Source organism: Haemaphysalis longicornis, unplaced genomic scaffold (assembly GCF_048455015.1).
Source record: "Haemaphysalis longicornis isolate Haplotype H1 unplaced genomic scaffold, Haemaphysalis longicornis Haplotype H1 scaffold_7, whole genome shotgun sequence".
In the NCBI taxonomy this organism is placed as follows: Eukaryota; Metazoa; Arthropoda; class Arachnida; order Ixodida; family Ixodidae; genus Haemaphysalis; species Haemaphysalis longicornis.
Genome location: NW_027526422.1, coordinates 97,777,975 through 97,797,161, shown reverse-complemented (window position 1 = coordinate 97,797,161; position 19,187 = coordinate 97,777,975). Strand labels below are relative to the sequence as shown.

General features: G+C 46.5%; 1 protein-coding gene across 1 annotated transcript; it reads left to right on the top strand.

The window, feature by feature from the left end:
• The first annotated feature begins 23 nt into the window (after positions 1 to 23).
• On the top strand, positions 24 to 17,903 carry LOC144146151 (putative tRNA (uracil-O(2)-)-methyltransferase). The gene is made up of 10 exons (XM_077678116.1): positions 24 to 612; positions 3,885 to 4,104; positions 4,911 to 4,979; positions 7,193 to 7,297; positions 8,859 to 8,930; positions 9,919 to 10,019; positions 10,260 to 10,449; positions 12,379 to 12,688; positions 13,463 to 13,579; positions 16,961 to 17,903. The coding sequence occupies exons 1-10, from the start codon at positions 164 to 166 to the stop codon at positions 17,134 to 17,136; spliced, it is 1,809 nt and encodes a 602-aa protein (XP_077534242.1). The 5' UTR covers positions 24 to 163; the 3' UTR covers positions 17,137 to 17,903.
• Positions 17,904 to 19,187: the final 1,284 nt, after the last annotated feature.

Sequence of the window (19,187 nt, the reverse complement as noted above, 5' to 3'; positions counted from 1 at the left end):
TGTGGATTTTCGGCTCAAAAGATTGGAAAGCAAATGGCCATCGCGACCAGTGTCATGGCTCGCGTTTTGCACATGCCGTTGTTGTTGGTGTGCTTCGTGTTGCAATCGTCGTAGTTAATTGCGGCATACCCGTCCTTTAAGATGTTACTAAAGTAGCTTCGAAATGTGGTCTGATGTGCAGTGTTCAGCGGAAGTTCCGAACGAGGAATGCTTTCGGACCGCTTTGAGGGTTTGGATCGACAAGCCACACACTATCAACAGACGACTGACTGGAGTCAAACCTCTCTGTGAGCGTCGTCTTAAGCTCAGCGTCTTGAACTGTGATTGTGAGCTTTCTGCTTTGACAGAAAAGTTAATTTCTGCAAGCCCTGATGGTGTGCGTGACTCACTGGAATCTGTGACCGACGTTCCCGACTGCTCTTGGAAGGACGCTTCGGACATCGCAGGATACGTCTTGGAAAGAGACCTGCTGCCTAAGCAGATTGACAGGTTTTCTCCCGTGAGGGAAGTGGTGACCGTGCTTAGCAGTAGCGCCGTGTTTTATAACATTTCCAGAACTCCCGCGGTTTCGCCGACCGTCACCTACAGACTACGTTTGGATAAGGACTTGAGGTAATGCTGACAGCTCCGCAGTACGTTTGTTTCACCACGCTGTTCATGCGTGCAAGTGTCCATCGTCTGTTGCCAAATTACACAGGTGTTCATTCTGCGTTTCTTTTTTATTCGAGACGTGTTATGTAACGACGCTATTTAGACCCTTTACGAAAGTTCGCGTGTCCCTTGTGGTGAGGTTTGCTCTGAGTGCGCTGATTTCACAATGACAAGCGCGCCGTTGTACGCTTTTTGTTGTTCCCAAGCTGTATAATTAGAACTTGAATCAAGTGCATGAACTGCCGAAATGAAAGGAACCAGTCCCTGTAATGTCAAAACGGTTGTATTTTGTAAAAGGACAGCCATTGCTTCTAACTCCAGTGATGTGATTACCGCGCCGAAATTCAGATTGTGCTACATCCTGCTGTGTCTGAATTTTTTTTTTTTTTTTGCAAGTCTGCGTGAAACCGTCCTTTTTTATTACTATTTGTAGAAACTAAGTTAACCGCCCGTGCTCGTAGCATTTTGCAATCGAGGGCAACATCCTTCATCATAACCACTCGCAGATCCTTCGTAGTGAGCGCATGCAAGAAATTGCATGTACAATTTTGGACGTGAGAGCATTACGAGGCTTGTTTCCTTGGTTCCGACACCCTCACCAGCCGTGACCGGAACTGATCCCATCACACCAGTTTCTTGGCTAAAGGATGTGCAGCATCTTAAGTGGCGTCTGACGGGGCTTCTGCAGGGTGTTGGAGTGCCGTCCGATACGGTGTTGCTCGTGTATGTTTAGTGCATATTTAAGCGCCATCTAATTGCTCTGTCTGTCAGTCTGTCCCATGTGGACAAGCTGTGGTTAACGCAGAAAGCTTGGCTAGTTGGGTCCTCGTTAAATTAGGTGTAATACATTGCCTTACTAGACTGGTATCCCACATTCGCGTTCTTTTTTTTTATGCTCCTGTCTTTCTGCGCCATGTAATTGCAAGCAATCTGTGCGATGTGCTGTCTTGTCTGGTCTGCTGTCATTCATAAGGCACACTGTCTTCCATTGTGCATGTTTGCCTCGAGTCTGCACATTTTTGCAGACGCTTAGGAAAGCCCGAAGTCGTGGACAGTTTGCCACACTCAGCGAACTGAAAGCTGCTGTTCAAGATAATGTTATGTATTTTTGGAAGCATTATGTTAGAGCTGCAGAATAAAAGAAGCAGGGCCACAGTGTATGCATAGGCACGCACCAGGTTCCACATGAGTGGGGGCTGATTCTGATCAGAGTACCCCTGCTCCCCAATACGGCCCTTCCACAGTGATTTGGTGTACTTTGGTATGCTACGCTAGATATAGCTGTGGTCTTGTCAGCAGAAAATGGAAAGCCAAGGGCTGTAAACAACCAAACTGGAACTATTTTTCCATTTCTGAAGATAAACCATTCAAAATTTTGGACCCTTTGACGTGGTGGTCTGGGGGGGGGGGGGGCATGGCCCCCTAGCTTTGTGCATTCGCAGCACACATAACTTGCACCTTGTTTCGGAGTACAAAATGAGGCTCTTCACGATAGCTGCGACTCCTGTTTGTTTATGTATAGCAGGAAATTCAGCTGTAATTGTCTTATCTTCTTCAGCACTTAGGTGCGAATGTCGGCTAAAATAGCATTGGATAGGAGGGCCCTGTAATCCACCTAGCCAGTAAGCTAATATGCCTTACCTTATGCAACGAGAAACTCACCCAGTTTTTGTACTTCTGCGCTAGCTACTGTTTTTGCAAAGCATGAAATCTTCCACTTTGTTGTTGGCCAGTGTTTCATTTTATACACAGCCCTTAGCAAAGAATGCGAGTGCATGCCGCCATTTTGTTTCGGCATCCCTGCTCGTACAGGTGTGGCGAAGGATTACAAGCCGTCAGCAGCAACAATTGATACCTTCAAGGAAGGCTGTTGTATAGCCAAGTCCCACAAACCACCCATCTCGAGTCCACTAACCTGCGGCCTAACAAGCCAGCCTGTCTCACTAACGTCTCTTTATGTGGGCTTCATCCCAGCAGGATGTCGCCTTTTGGGCAGTGCTGCAACTCCACATTAAACGCCTTGCAAAAGCACCATCAAAGGGCACTCCAGACACAGAAAAAAAGAAAGAAAGAAAGACCCGTGGCAGGGACCAGGGCCCAAGACAAGGGCCCGTTTGCCCAAACGCAATAAGTGTGGGAACAAGTTCTCAACTACGACTTAAGCGCTGTCTAGGTAATAAGTGATTTGCCCGAAACTGAAACAAGCGCTCAAGTAAGGTGACGTTTCGGTCGGGTTTTCTGGCAACTGGCTTGTTTGCTATGGCCGACTTCGACTTATTGGCCTCTTATTCGTAAGTGGGAACTTATGCGTACGGGCAAACGGGCCCAGGGTTGCATGGTGGTAAGCTGGTGACTTGCTACTACTCTATGCTGGCACTGTGTGGAACATGGTGTTTGAGGTACTACTTAAATTGTACACGTGGCAGGAGACGAATTCAGAAAAAAAAGGAGTTCTCGCTCCTTGTGGCTTCGTAGTGCATGCCTCTAGTTATAATATGAGTGATAGAAACATAATTCTGTACGCATGGTTAAGTACTGTCTCACGGGCAATTCGCTAGATGGCACAAGCCGGCCAATAGATGTCGCCACATGTCTGTAATATTTTTTTTTACATTACGTAAGTTTTCTTGGGAGTGGCTCAGTAAAGAGGCAATCTGAGTATTCTCGGGCAGGGATTTATACACACACCCCTGAAAGGATTCCACAAGCACCCTGCCCAGGGATTTATGCACACCCCCCAAAATCGAAATTTTGGATGAACCCCTGTTCTCAGGTATGGCAGGAAGCGTGCGTGTGCAGTTGCCTGAGTTATCTCGGGAGTGGCAGTGAAAAAGTTAAAGACCAGAGTTCAGCTAAACCTGCCAGGTACGTTTGTTTAAATTTGTGTAATCCTACAATACTGGCATTCTTTTTTCTATCTTCTTCTTCAGAAGAATGTCTGAGCAAGTTCTGCCATTTCAAATTTCTGTCGTCACAAACCATGCAGAAAAAACATAAGAAGCGACAATAGCTGTGTTCGCGCTTTTGGAATTTCCTGGATTACTATTGAACATTTTGTGGCTACGGTACCACCAGTAGGACAGCATGTGTGTTTGCAGCACTACAATCAACTGATACAGGCTGACTTTGTTTTCGGACTTTAGTGTCCCTGCATTGTTCGAGGTAATGGGACCGCCAAGTATGTGGCAGTCAAACGTGAGGGCTCGCTTTTAGTTCGCTGCCCCTCTTTCTAGGATCCACTTGGAGTTTTTCAACTCCAAGTGTGAGGACGAGGCGTCGGGAGGGGCGTGGCTGAAGGAGTACGTGCTGCCCAAGGTCACCAAGTGGGCCTGTGCCGAGCCAGTGGCCAAGGGCAAGCAGCTAGTGGTGCCCTCGCTGAGCCAAGTATGCATCGAGAAGTACAACGCGATATACTTCGACCTGAAGAAGAAGTACGGCAAGCATCTCTGCAAGGTGAGCGGACTGGTTGCCAGAAAAGTATGGTGTCACTTTATTGCGACAGCTTCCACAAAGAACAGGGAATACCGTATTTACTCGATTCTAAGCACCCCCTTTTTCCAATATCGCAATGCCCAAACTGAGGTGCTTAGATTTGAAAAATCTAAAATGACCCCCCTCACACACACACATACACACACTTTTCGCTGCAGTAGCTAGATGAGACAAGAACGATGAATAATGTTTTATACAGCAAACATTTAAAAAGTATTCACGCACAGACACTGAACTCACCACTTACGTGTGGTACTCAGTCACTCTCGATACCACTTCAGTGTGTAGCACCGCCTGAGCCGCTGCTCTCAGTATCTCACGGCATGTTGTCTTTTGTTCCCTCAAACATTTTTTTTTTAAATGACTCAAGTGCAGTGAATGACTCGAGAACGAAGAGAGAAAGCACTGTTGGTGGCCTGGGCCATATTAAATCTGTAGCCTGAGCAAGGCATGCTTCCGCGCAGAAAAGGGAGTGCTTAGAATTGGATGCAAATTTCTTTCCTTTTTTTTTTTTTTTTTTTTTCTGAAAGTAGAATCGCGAAAATACGGTAGTTGTGTATTAGAGGATGCTGAGCCATGCAAAAAGTGAACGTAAGGCACTAATAAAAGATCCTTCCGAAGGAACTTGCTGTGGATGTAGTATATTCACAAGCTTGCAACTTGGTTTATGAGTGATTAGCAGATCAAATGACTTGTTCATTAGTTCTGCTGGTGCTGAAGGGATAGTTCCTCTACATACACCCGTATGAAACTTTTCCCCTTTGCAGATTTGGCCGGAGAGCACGGACCCATTGAAGTATGTGTATGAAGACATAGCCATTGCAAGCTATTTATTGGTAAGCATTTGTGGCATTTCATGATGCATCCATTTTTGCTAGTGTGTGGACTTTTGGTACCCAAGAGGCAAACAATCCCACTTTTATCTGTAATAGGCGTGATATTATTATAAGTGAGGCCATTATAGGCAGGCTCAACTGTGTTGCTCTTTAAGGTAAATTAGTTACCAAGATAATTCGGGATAATTAGCCATTTTTGGAGGAACAATAGACAAAAAAGTGTTGGTCATAAAACTGTAATCTTTATTTTTCCAATACAATGAAGCCTGGTGAGTGCAATAGGAGAATCAGTTTTTCGGTGCGCCGCTTGGAACTAATTTTACTGGTCATCAAACCTTGGTGTTTGAAATGGACATTCAAAGTGGTTCCTTGCCACTGGTGCCACCAGAGTTTAGTGAGCTGTAAAATTAGTTCGAAGTGGTGCATCAAAAAACAGATTCTCTTATTGCACTCACCAGGCTTCATTGTCTTGGAAAATATAATGATTACAGTTTAAATTTTTATGACCAACAGTGTTTTGTCTATTGTTCCTCCAGAAATGGCTAATTATCCCTAATTATCTTGGTAACTAATTGGCTGACTCAAAAAGCAATGCCATATTTGAAATATGTGGGGGAAAAGCAGCAAGAGGGGCTAGTTTCATGAAGCTTAAAAATTAAAAGAAATTGTTTTAAGAGCCATGTCCCCCCTTAAGTTACTAGTCAGTGCTCCTGCCAAACAAGCCGGACCCTGAAATACAACCTTCGCACTAAATTTGAGCACAATCAGGAGAGTTGTTTACCCCCCAAAAAAGTTTTAAAATGGCTCAGGTATTGTTGCAAACACTTGTGCTTTGGGTCGCGGGTTCGATTCCCGGCCGTGGCGGCCGCTTTTCTGATGGAGGCGAAAAGCAAAAACGCCCGTGTGTGCGAGATTTCGGCGCACGTTAAAGATCCCCAGGTGGTCAAAATTAATCCGGAGCCCTCCACTACGGCGCGCCTCATCGCCTGCGTTGCGTCGGCGCGTTAAACCCTACAATCAATCAATCACTTGTGCTTTGTTGCAGGAAATATGTTAAAAAAGCAAAATAATTTTTACAATGCGCTTGGAAGTATAGACGTTTATTTGCTTCTGTTAGTGATTCATCTATCAAGTTGGAATCTGGTTCTGGTTCATGTCTGTGGGCTTAAAAAATGTGATTGACGAGCATCGTGCCACGAAAGCAAGTGAAATCTTGTCCCCACAGTGCTTACGAGTGACCTGTCATTACATTCCAAGTCAGACTAGTCCCTGCACAATGCAAAATTTGCACTGTTTTGTGTTTTCACGGTTTTAACATGAAATGTTCTTAGGTTGCTCTATTTTACCAGCTTTTGCGTGCGTGCATGCGTGCCGTAGACCAATGGACTGTAGACTGTAAATGCTGATCGGTCAGAGGAATTTCAATAGCAGGCACGTTAGAATGCGAATAGTTGGATTGGACGTCATTGGATTGGCTTCACTTGGATAAAATTGGATTGGATTTGAGTAGCTCATACGAGTTGCAATCATATTTCTACAGGCTGCTGAATATGAAACTCAAGTGACATGCCTTTATTGACACAAATAAAATTGTTGGGCAAGAGATAAGATACCAGAGTTGCAATGAGCAAACGTTAATCGTATGCCCCTTCCTTGGCACCTTATGAAACAACTGGAAAGCTAACTTAGGTCGACCGAGGAGGCCATGGAGTGAATAATGATAGGAGTAACACTTGGGGACAGGAAATGGGTCCGTGGATCAGGCAGCAAACTCGAGTAGAAGATATCATAGTTCAAGTAAAGAAAAAGAAATGGGCTTGGGCTGGCCATGTAGTGAGACGAAACGATAACCGATCATAAACAATAAACGATAACGAAACGATCACCAGGGTAACAGAGTGGATACCAAGAGATGGGTCTAGAAGAAGGGGAAGGACATTAACTCGATGGAGTGATGAAATAAGGAAATTTGGAGGCAAAGAGTGGACTCCAGCAGCACAGGAGAGGAGTGGTTGGACGTCAGTGGGAGTGGCCTTCGTCCTGCAGCGGACCTAAGTAGGCTGTTGTTGATGATGATGAATTGTTTGCAGCACAACTGCTTAGCAATTTTTAATGACGTGTTCTTTGCTCCCGCCAAATACTTGTGCTACTTTTTATAGTGGTGGTGACAGAGAAAGTGCCACATGCATTGATACTCCCTCGTTGTTTCCCAGGCCCTGTGGGACCAGGAGAAACAGGCAGGCTGTGACAGGCGGCCCACCTTCATAGACGTGGGCTGCGGCAATGGCCTGCTGGTCTACCTCCTCACGGCTGAAGGGGTGAGGTCCCAGAGGTGCCAGGTGTCGCTGAATAGACGAGGCGAAGCTCCTGTTTGCCTGGGGTGGTATCGGGAAGGTGGACGAGGTCGCCCGACTGGCTGAAACATGCGCACTGACTCAAGTTTGTGGTGGGAGAAAGGTGTTATACAATTTGGCCCCCAGAGTGCAGCCACTTTGTCTGCATACAAAACGAGCCATTGGAATTCTGAATTTATTAGTTCCTGGCTGACGTGCCTAGGTGTTGTGAGTACCAGTGCAAGTGGTGCCTCTTGCTCTGTGCACATTTGTTTGTGTGCATGGACGGTGCCTTTTGTCGTCTTGCGAGCAACCACCGAGGGGAAGTGAACGAAAACCAATGCCTCTGATGCTTTTCAGTAGTTCGTGACTGAGACATGCATGACGTAGTTAGCCTTCCCTTGAGATGAGCATTATCCCTTTGTAATTTTGGCCTCCACTTGCTGCATCAATGCCAATCGAGTTGGTCCATGTGCTACCATTGAGCGGAGGGAGTGCAACACTGGTGCTGTACTAGCTGGAAGAATCGAATAGCAAAGAGCAGACGCTGCAAGCTGTGCTGGTGAATTGAAGTGGCGCGTGCTCCATATCCTAAGCTGAGGCTTATTGAGATGCGCTTACCGTACAGTGTTAAAAGGCACAGCTAAAGGGGATGCTGTGTAGCCATTCCCTCTGTCCAAGCAAGCAGGAACGCTTGTCATAGTGCCAGCCGTCAAGCTGGCAGCAATGACAGCACATGCAACTTGACAGCCAGACGACTCAGTTTTATTTCCACAGCAGTACAGTAGACCCTCGATAAACGGAACTTCAAGGGGCCGAAAAAATTAGTTCCGTTTAACAGGAGTTCTGTTTACTGCGAGAGATATGCTGTACTGCAAGTTTATGTGCGTGCACACTCTTAATACCATTTCGTGGAACTCTAAGCACTAGACGGCGAACGTGGCCGATAGTTTTTCAGAAAGCAAGAAAACTACAAGAGGTTTAGGCACAACAATCACAAAGTTTATTTGGCATCAGTTAGTCACTGCACTAAAAAATGCATCAATTTTATTTTTGTTTGAGTCCTTGCAACTGCATCTTCAGAATCAGGATCTTCAGCACCTGATACTCCTAGTGGTGGGTCTGACAAAAAAGTTCCATTTCCGGTTCCATTTACATGGTGACGCAGGAATTTTAGTTCCGATTACCGAAAGTTTTTTGTACGTTATCTGAATACAAAACCAACCAACTTACAGGCTACTGTTCCGTTTAAGCGGCAATTCCGTTCAAATGATTTCCGCTTATCGAGATTCTACTGTACCTTCTATTTAATGCATTGTGTTTTGGGGACCAGTGCTCAGATTGCAATGCTTTTTGGGAATACGAGCACATGGGTGCATTTTGCTGCGTCAGCACTGCAGCTCTTGCGTGTTAGTAGCCGTGGGCCCTGAATGTAACGGGGAACAGCAAACATAACAGGAGCGGAGCCTACAAATTAGTGTAGGAGTCGCAGTAAGCGACGCAGTTTCCACCAAGGCAGACAGCAAGCGTTTGTTGTCTGATGCAGTACGATGGCGTTGGCGTCGACGTGAGGAAACGGAAAATCTGGGACCTCTTTGGAAGCAGCACAAAACTGCTGGTGAGCATGCCATCTTTTGTTTTTGGAGAAAACCTCCGAGTTCATGCTGCGAAGCTTTCCGCTAATATGGTCGGGATGTGCATGAAAAAATATACTGAACTGGCCTACAAACTTGGAACAGTTGCGATAATACACAACCGTCACGATGAGGAGCAAAAAAAAAATCTGAAAAGGAAAACACTGCTAAAGACAGAAGCAGATACAGTATTTTTGTGCTTCCAAATCGTTCCAAGTGGCCTCCCAGTCAAAGTTCGTTGTGGAATTCCTGAATTCCCCGCCCCTGCATGCCATTTGTGTCAGTGGCTGGTAAACACACCATGTGGTTTGGCGCACACAGTGTACGATTCACACCCTTTTGTTGCCCAACTATTTCACCCCCTTTTTTTTTTCTGTTTGGCATGGGTATAATGTTGTTACTGTAGCCCTTCTAAGTGTATCATGTGCTTCACAGAAAAGTTAGCTGCTCAACTAGAATTTTTAGCTAAGTCTTGCAGAAAAAAAGTTGCTCGGTGCACCTTTTCTAGGTAGGTACATGCAAGAAGTGGTACTAGTAGAACTAATACATTTAGAACTAATGCTAGTAGAACTATTAAATGCGAGAGCTAGTTATGGGCTGCAGTTGCTGTGTGTGCATTTTGCAGTCCACTTTAATTTTGGAAATGCTTTAAATTTTTAGTTATGGTAATAATTTAGCTCCTTAATCATCCTGCTTCCCACTCGGCACTTACTGCCAGCATTGTTGGCTTTGCAGTTCTAGTATTGCACCTGTCAGTGGCTTAGCCAAGTGCCAGATTCATTGAATCAGTGATACATATTCTGTACCTCTCGCAACATCACTTCTCTTTCTCTTTTTATTTCTTGAAAGCACATTAGAAAGCAACGCTCCGGTGATATCTTAACCTGTCAATCCATGAGCTCTTTGTATAGAGAGGAACCAGGTTGCACTTGTCATTCACGTCAATTGTTATTTGATCTCCGCTGTGCCCAGGAGCAGCCCATCACGCCCGAGACCCGTTTTCCAGAGTACAGCTGGTGGATAGGGAACCACTCGGACGAACTGACTCCCTGGATTCCCTACCTGGCCTCAAGGTAACTATGTCAAGTCCGTCTTCTAAGATAGGTGCCATCATGAACATATTTAGTAGGCCTTTTGAATGGTCAAACAATGTTTTTTTGCGCTCTTTGGACGTTGGTCCTTTTGCACCTATGAAATACAGATACTACTGCCACTACTACTACCCTCTTCGGAGCCCTAGGTTGTGATGGTAGTGTGCATTTTGTGCTTGATGCCAGGCACCGTGAACGGGCGCTTCTTTGTGCTTGTGGCAGGTCGCGGCCCGAGGGGGACGTGCGGGTGTTCCTGCTGCCCTGCTGCCCGTTCACGTTCCACGGCAAGTACCAGCGGCAGCACGGGGGCATGAGCCAGTACCAGTCGTACCTGCTCTTCCTCACCGCCCTCTGCCGAGACCTGGGCCTCCAGGTGGCCCTGGACAGGCTCCGCATCCCCTCCACCAAGAGGGTCAGTCCACCTTTTTGAGGGGGCACACACTTCTGTTAGCCTCGCGAAACACCGACCGTCTCCTTGATGCTGCAGTGAATAGTGTTTGCGGAAGGCCTGAAAGCTGTTATACATGTGTAGTTGTTTTTCATTAATTGTTGACTCTCATCGTTATTGATTGGAGACAAGAAATGGTCAGTGTTCGCAATGACTGCCACGGTGGGTGAAGGGGGCAGGCACTTTGTCATTTGGTGAATAGTAGTAGTCTCTGCAAGGTGATTGAGCCAGGACGTGAAATGGTGCTGGAAATGCAAGCTTGTTGAAATTTTACTTACAATTTAACTACTCGCTATTGGCATTGCTCACAACCTTGATTGGGTAAGCTACCATAATTTGATCCTGTTTCTTTTCTTATTACTATTTTTTTTTTGGGGGGGGGGGGGGGTCCAGGTGACTGCAGAGACAATGAGCACTAGTATTTTTAGGGGCACTTGCCAGCGGATAATGAGGCAGTGACGTCGTAGGCATGTCTTGTGTCCACAGAAGGGCCAGCTTTATTGCCTCCAGGGTAGATTGCATGCTTATCCGCTAATGTAGCCAGCAGTACATTCATAAATACACATTCACTCACGCTGGGTGAACCAGTTCCTCTGCAAAGCTTGAAAAACAGACTTGGTCCCAATGGCAACGGCTGTATTCGAATGCGATTCACCTCAAGTGAAAGGGAAACAGGATTGCATGTGGTCTCGATCCGGAGCTTTTTCTTAAGTTTCTTAAACAAAAAATAGACATATTTAAAAAAAATTGCCATTTTTCGGCCCGTGTGTCCCCTTAAACACCGCCAGCTGTTCACTAGCCAGTTTCATTTTCCTACGAGCATATTTCCAAAGCTCTAGTGTATCCTTCTTAGTAGAACTGTCTATTCTGACAAAGTCTCCAACAGGCTTGATATTGTTTCTTTTCGAAAATGTTAGGTGGCATTGCAATGTAGGCTTGTAGTGCTGAGCTCTCTCTTCATCACGTGACAGCTGCTTGGTGAAAGCTTGCTGGGCGCGATTTTAGTGCATCGCACCTTATTCCTGCAAGCAGGGCTACCGTAGTGAGTCAAGAGGTGGTAAAAAAATCGCAAGTGAAAGTTTCGACAGATAAGTGATGATGAGAACGTCAACAAGAATCTACCACGGAGTTTGGTTTTCAACTCCAAGCACATTTCTTCTTATCGCTTGCTTGCCCTGAATCTTGTGCTGGCCGTAGTCATTGACAAGGTGTTTTTACATCACATGGGGTCTAAATGTCAAACCACCAGATTTATTCCAGAGAACCATCCAAAATCGCGCATTTTGAAATGGACGTTGGGCTTCGCCACAGGGTGCAGGTTCCACGCGTGCCATTTTTTTATAGAAATTGTTCTGCACAACTAAATTTTTTTTTTCTATGACATGTTTTTCAGTTGTTTACCTAAAAAATGTATATTCTAAACTATTTTTTACTACTGGCGGCTTGTTGTACACAACTTCTTTTGCTTTCATTTTCTTTGACGTCTAGACGAAAACTTTGAATTGGGTAATTTTTTTCGCAGCCATTATTTATGAGAACATTAAAACTGGCATTGCTGGAAAGTGCATCGAGTCATTTGCATTTTTTTGTCACTGCAATGTGTGCCTAACCAATATTTTTAGCACACAAAAAAATGCTTTCTTTTCCCACAGTAACAGAAGAGTTCAGAATTGTGTAGCTTATAAAGTTTATTTTTTTGTGGAACACATTGCATCTATACGCATTTGGAAACTGCTGCCGAAAGGGGGTTGTACGAGGGCATCACATTCTGAAGCAGAGTCTCTCAGCTTCAAACTCTGGTTAGAGGGAGCACAGCCAGGTTTCTTTTTCCCTAGAAAATTCGAATCGTCGCGTGCTGTTGCGTTAACCAGTCCATGCGTTAACCCTCCCCAGATCTGCCTGGTGTGCAAGCCTGGGGAACAGCAGGGCACCACCACCAGCAGCAGCAGCAGCAGCCTGGACGCCCAGGGCCTGATCCCCAGTCGCATGGACTGGCAGAAGCAGCAGGAGCTCGCACCTGGGCCCAGAGCGGAGCACGAGCGGCACGCGGACAAGTTTGAGCCCCGGGTCAAGACGGAAGTCGTGCGCAACTGCACCCAGCTGGACAGGGGCTTCCTGGACTGCACAGTGGACTTCCTGGCCAAGAAGCTGCTCCAGATGGACACCTCCGCTGCCTCGGAGGACGGCTCGTGGCAGAAAGGAGGTAAGCTGAAGGATTTTTCTCACTCGTCTGACGAACTTTCAGGCATTACTGAGAGGAGTGGGGTGAAACAATGGAGGGGTCAACGAAAGTGATTGGCAAGTGCAGACTTGAATTTTTCCAGTTCTCTTGTAGAAACGATGCCGGCAGGAAGGCTTTTTTAGTCCACACTGGTTTTTTTCGGGAGGAATGAGCCATAAAGGTTGCTGCTTGGCATACCTACCTAATAATGTTCAAAGTGGGAAGAAATGTATGCAGGGGGGCTGAAAAGAGATTGTTTTGGAATTTTGTTGTAAAAAAGTGAAATTTGCTTGGGGTGGGGGGAGGCAAGTTGGGCAGCAGTTCTGATTGCTGCGCAGTCTTCGCGTGCCCTAACAAGGATTCCCTTGATTTTGGTGCCGTTTGTCCGTGGGTATCGCTCCACTAGCAACACTTTACGGGAGAGCGCCGCACTTTAAGGTTCCAGTGCCTTGTTCTGTGAAGTCAGCAAGGCGCTACTCTTGCACAAACTCTCAACAAGATCATTCATGTGCTCAGCATGAATATCAGAGGAGTTCGCACCAGGCAGCTGTGCCTTGAATGCAAACGTCATGGTGAATGTAACGTCAACCTGGACACGCATGCAAGGAGCATGCAACTTGTTTCATTCTAGCTAAGTCTTTTTGTGGGGGCGTACGGCAGAGTAACATCGCGTCTAACAGGGAAGCTACTGTAGCCCGTTCCTCCTCCTTTGCCGAGGTGTGGTCACAGCGGGGAGGGGGATGTGCTCCTCTGCAGGCGTGCTGCACCTGAGCAAGATGGCTGAGCTGCTGAGCCCGGAGGACCTGGGTATGCTGAAGAGCCAGTGCGGAGGCCTGCAGACGCTCGTCAGGAACCACAAGCACATCTTCCAAGGCACGTACACTAGTTACTAGTACAACCAAGGGGCCTTGGCAAGAGGGCAGTCGTTTCAGCGTTATACGAGCAGAGCCACCTTGGCATGGGCACAAACAGTGCTGTCTACTGTCTACATTCATACCTGGGTCTAATTGATACAAAGCACAGCACTGGTACGCTGTCTTGTCACGTGCCTGTTGTTTGTAGTTGTGCTGTAATGTCATTGGTTCGTTAAAGGAGCCATGAAGAGAAAACAAAAGTTTGTTTTATTCGAAAGATTAGGTGTTTCATAGTACCCCAAGCGCTTTCCCGGAAGCAAATGATGCTTTATTCACTGAGAAATAAGGCAATTTAAGCCAAAATTTTAAATCTCCCGCTAAAATTGAACATTCCGTGACCTGTACAATGGCGTCATAGAGCCGGTCCATGAAACAGATACCGTATTTACCCGATTCTAACGCGCCCCCGATTCTAACGCGCACCCGATTTTCCTGGCAAAAAAAAACGAAAAAACTTGCCCCTCCGACTGTAACGCGCACGGGATTTGTGACCCAGACAAACTAATGCGAGAGAAACAGGCGATTTATTTCCCGAAATAATCTCACTCATCTCACTCCTCGTCGCTCTCCGCTGACCACAACATCTCAGCCTCGGTGCCTTCAAGCGCGTTCGCGATGCCACACTTCTGAACGAACGTTCAACCATTGTCTATGGGATCGTGGCCCACGCCTCGCACGCCCTCGCAGCTTCTCCAGAGGTGCACGCTTCAGCCGACCGCTCGTTTTGAACGCGTGGGAGCCGCTGCTGCCATTGCTGTTATCAAGAGCGCAAGTGAAACGATTTGACGATTTCTGTGAACGCCGATAGAAAAGCCTAGGCGCCTAGGCTTGCTGCGTCCGAAAAATCGTTGCTAAAAGCTTTGGCGCCATCTTGAGATGGCGATGGCGATGGGCCGGACGAAATTTCCGCTGTTTCGGCAGTTTCGGTTTTGTATCCGATTCTAACGCGCATGCGATTTTTCGGCCTATTTTTTCGGAAAAAAAGTGCGCGTTAGAATCGGGTAAATACGGTACTTAGTATGTCGACTCCATATAGCACCCACACGCGGGAGTCGATCGAGACGGCGGCCATTTTAAAAATACTAGTAAAACCTAGTGCACCCGCAGCCCTAGTCATGGAATCGCCTGATCCGGAGAACAAAACTCTCACCGAGGAGCTCGGGCTTGCATTTAACAACCTCACACCACAAAAACGCTCAATGCTTCTAAGTGCACGAGCGGCAAGAGTTGTGGGATACGCGGTGGACGGGAAAGCGACCATTCCGCGATAGCCACAACAGATGAACGCCCAGCCGTCGGCACCGCTGCCTCGTCAGCCCCGTCGCGACGGACGAATATAGACTGGTACGTATGTGCCGTATTTTGATTACGGTTAATAATAGTTCAATTTTAGTAGCAGTATCACTTACGCCAGTTGGCCGGTGTCGTGTATGGAAAGCCGTTCGCGCGAGCTCTCTGCTTCGACCAGAAAGATACGAGCGTCAATGCGCGGTGTTTACGGCATTTTTTTCCCCAAGGTCAGAGCGATTTGACGAAGTCGGCGACAAGCGCCAGCGTGTCCCAGGAGTGAGCTAACGTAAGGGTCCCTGCCGTAATCACTTCCTCGGAAATGAAGCGAGCACACTCGTACTTCCTTTAGCTCTCTTTCTCCTCCGTTTGCAAAGTTCACAAAACGTAGCCACTTGCTTCGCCTAGGTTCGTCGTTGGGCAGCACATGAAAGGAGATCTCCTCACCGGCGGGGATGTCGCACTCCCTCAACGATTTGCCCGTACTACATGGGCATTTCAAAACGCAGCAACGAAATTTCATTGTAAAGTACTCAAACAAACTGAAGTTTTCAGTGGTTGTAAACTGGAAACGAGCTCGTAACGACAGCAGCAAGCCAACACCATTCGAAACTTACGCGACGACTGGCACTATCTCGTCGCTTCTTGCTGTTCCTTACTCCCCTCGTTTCTATTTTTACCTTTGCTGGTTGGCGATATGACGGCCAACCTCCTGTGAAGGGATTACGATACGAAGCAAGGTCGCGGCTGTGCGTGCTGGAACGGTTCGTTGGCTCCGAAGAGCCTCGAACCCGAAAATTCGTCTGCACGACGGCGAGATGTCGAGCTCGGCCGGCGCTAGTTTCGTACGCATTGGCGCACACGCTTGCGAGTTCGTTCGGCCCTTCAACCGTTTACTCCACCGTTCTTTGTCATAAAATGAATGTGCAGTATGTTTCACGGGCATTTAGCTCGCTATGCAAACTGTAAGCCCTGCCTAACATGCGTTTGCTTTTGCCGACCTCCGCCAATCGCAGAGCATTCCCAAGTGACATTACAGGTTCTGTTGCGGAAAATGAGCTGGTGGGTCGCATGGTCATTTCCTTTTTTCCTAATTATGTAGCTTATTTGAGCGAAGTTTGTGTTATAAGTGGTGTCGTTATGGTTCTAACGAGGCAATCTTTCGAATGAACCAAACTTGTGTTTTCTCTTCATGGCTCCTTTAACTTTTCTTTAGCTTTTTGCTTGCGCTGCGGCAGGGAAAGGTAAGCAGGCGCGGAGTTTGCCTTAATAATGTTCTGTAGGTTTTGGTGGTTGTTACGGGAGTGAGTTTGGGTGTACACTGCAAAAAAAAAAAAAAAAAAAAAAAAACGTAAAACCGCAAAGGTTGCAGTTTCTCCCTTCAGGATGCCCCCGACTCTAACTGTCAGTGAAAGTCGCAAAAAAGAACACGTACTACTTCGCAATCAACAATTTAGTTAGGCATCCTATTTCTCACTTTGCTCTTCAGTTGTTTCCCTTGTGTAGTATCATCTGCAACACATGGTAGAATGCTATGGCCCCCTGCTTTGCGATTTTTATTTTTGCAGAGTAAATAAATAAAAAAAGGGACTATGGTGACATCTTCTCTCATTGTGGTGCAACCCTGTTAGTACTACACCCACCTACCTGCCATAATTTGACTTTAGACAGCCACTTCTAATCTTTGAGCTGCCACTTTCAGCTTTGTAGCCATTTATATCTTGCAGTACAGGGTACAGTTTGACAACGTAAAAAGCATACAAAATTTAGTCTTCTGGTATTGTCATTGTATATACAGTTCTCCACAGAACCTAAATTCCTCTCCTGCAGCGTCGCCTGTCACCTCCCCATTTTATGATGTATAGCAAAGTCAATGTTAGCAGAAATTGTTGCGTGGCTTGGAAGAGTTCTGCCTCACTGTGCGTGCATGCATAAACTATCATAGGCACAGGGATAGGCCTAGGATTTGCAAAAAAAAAAAAAAAATTCAGTAAACAACTTCAACCAACCTAGTAATTCTTTTTTTTTTTTTTTTTTTTCTTTCCAATATTAGTGGACAAGGGTTTGGTGTCGCTCAACGTTCCCAGCTTGGAACCCAAGAGTGAGGTGCCGTCCAGGAAGAATTTCACCACCAGGCCTCGCGGAAAGCGGAAACTGTGCTGGTTCCACTGCAACCACCCGCAGGGCTGTCCACTCACAGACGAACAGTGCACGTTCATTCACGAGTGACCGACTTGCAGTCAAGCTTTTCAAAGCAAAAACATGAAGTGACCCATTGAACAGAAAAGCCACCGTTCGGCGTCCGTAGCAGCAAAATGGCTCCTAAAATGGCGGACGCCTCAAAAAGCATATAGTAAAGTAACCGAGTTGAAAAGAAAAGTAGAAAAATTTTGGAATGGATTAAAATTGGACTCGGAGGCTCCGGAATACAAGTCCTGCACGCATTCCCGACACCACCATGGTCGTAGCTGACTAAAGGCAAACATTGTGAATGCATTGTGCCCTCAGTTTAGAAAATATTGACAACTGCTAAATGCAGCTCGACATACAAGGAGTTTGATGTTGCTTGTCCTGTCGTTAAGCTTAACATTAAGGTAATGACACGCGAAAGCTGAACGTAGGCACAACAACATGCTGGTAACGATGACAGCTGCCGTTATAAGCTCACGGCCGTTTCACCAATTTTTGCTGGTTGTGACGTCAATGTCTACTCACAATTCTCGCATGCCCACTCAGTGGGATCAGCCAGTGACGACAAAAGCTGCCATCAAAGCCTCTCGGTTGATTCACCACTTCACATACCCACTTGAAGAAGCACTCTGCAGCGTTCAGTGGGACGTTAATGCTTCCACAACTCATAAGAAGTGCGTAGATGTCCTCGTACTTTTGTATGACCTGTTCTGAAGCGGCACCAATTTTTTCAGCTTGCGTGTTGTGTGCGCTTTTGTAATAATCAGTCGAACAGCTCTCTGAATAATAAATTGGATTGCACACCATACCGCATCCTGGACTGTACTTGATGAAAGCACAAGTTTTAATTCTGACACAACGAACTCTTGGAAAAATAAAATGTATTTTTCTTAATGTGCACGCTGATCTCTTGAGGGGGTGGAGAGGGGTCAAGCTTCCCTGGTAAGACGCAGAAATACAGCAAAAGTGCAAATGTATAGTGTATGTGTGTCTCTCCACACGTACACACAAATGCACACACACACAGCTCTCAAGTAGCAAAAAACTGTCAAATGTATCATCTGGCAATCTTTACCATAAGCACCAATTCTGGTTGGGATTTAAGTGCAAAATAATGAGCCGAATCAGCAAATAACTCGTGTGTGGGGGGAAGCAAAAGGCTTTGTGGAAGCACCCCACAGCACAACTGCACTGCTGGCAACTGTTGGCCAATCCAGGCTTCTGTCTGAACCCAGCCTAAATTAAAGCAGAGTACTTTTCCAAAGCCACCACTCAAGCAGTAGCCAGGGCACCAACCTAGCTGTACAAAGTGAAGTATAGACAACTCTGAAGAGCCTTGTGTGAATCAGTTGTCAGTTGTATTGACCATTTTCCTACCCTCTTCAAATTGCACATTTCCATGTCTTGGCTCATTTCCATCAATTGGTGGCTTGCTCAAGCTGCATGGATGTCTTTGTCCCTAGGTTCCCACCACACCCCAAGGCTCAGTGATCTCCCCCTTGCTCTTCAACACTGCTTCCTCCTCCTTGCCCACCAAACTGGGCACATCGACAATGCATGTGCATGACCTCACTGTATGAACTACCACTGGGGATAATCAACCAGATTTAGGGGAAATCCCCAAGGTGGAGTAAGTTTCTATGAAGGAAAGTTTGACATCCACCTGAATGCAGCCAAGCGGCTAGTAAGGAAAGCTGTACAGCTTTCTCAGGTGGACGTCAAACTTTCCATCATATTGCCGGCGATCTCCAGTGGGAATCAACAGGACGCCCTTTGGCAAGCAGTTGGCAAAGCACTCGCCTACCTCAATGCTCGCGGCATGGCCCTTAATCTCTCTAAACAACACAACTCCTCCAAGCCCACATTGCTGGCCTGCCTGTTCCTTATTAAGTAACCTCCCTTCAGATCCCTAAGGTACCACTCCTATCACAACCACTCTGGGACTGCACTTGTCCCCCAAGTCCGCACTACGATCACCCAACCTCACCCATTCGATTCGTCGAATCTACAGCTCATGCTTCTACCCAGCCATGCACAGACTCAAAGTATGTGTGCTTGCACCACAGAGCAGGCCTGCCTCAACCCTGTCA

Coding starts and splice junctions, on each gene's coding strand:
- LOC144146151 (XM_077678116.1), top strand. CDS start 164: ATGTGGTCTGATGTGCAGTGTTCAGCGGAAGTTCCGAACGAGGAATGC. Junction 4,105..4,910: donor ACGGCAAGCATCTCTGCAAG/GTGAGCGGACTG, acceptor TCCCCTTTGCAG/ATTTGGCCGGAGAGCACGGA. Junction 4,980..7,192: donor CCATTGCAAGCTATTTATTG/GTAAGCATTTGT, acceptor GTTGTTTCCCAG/GCCCTGTGGGACCAGGAGAA.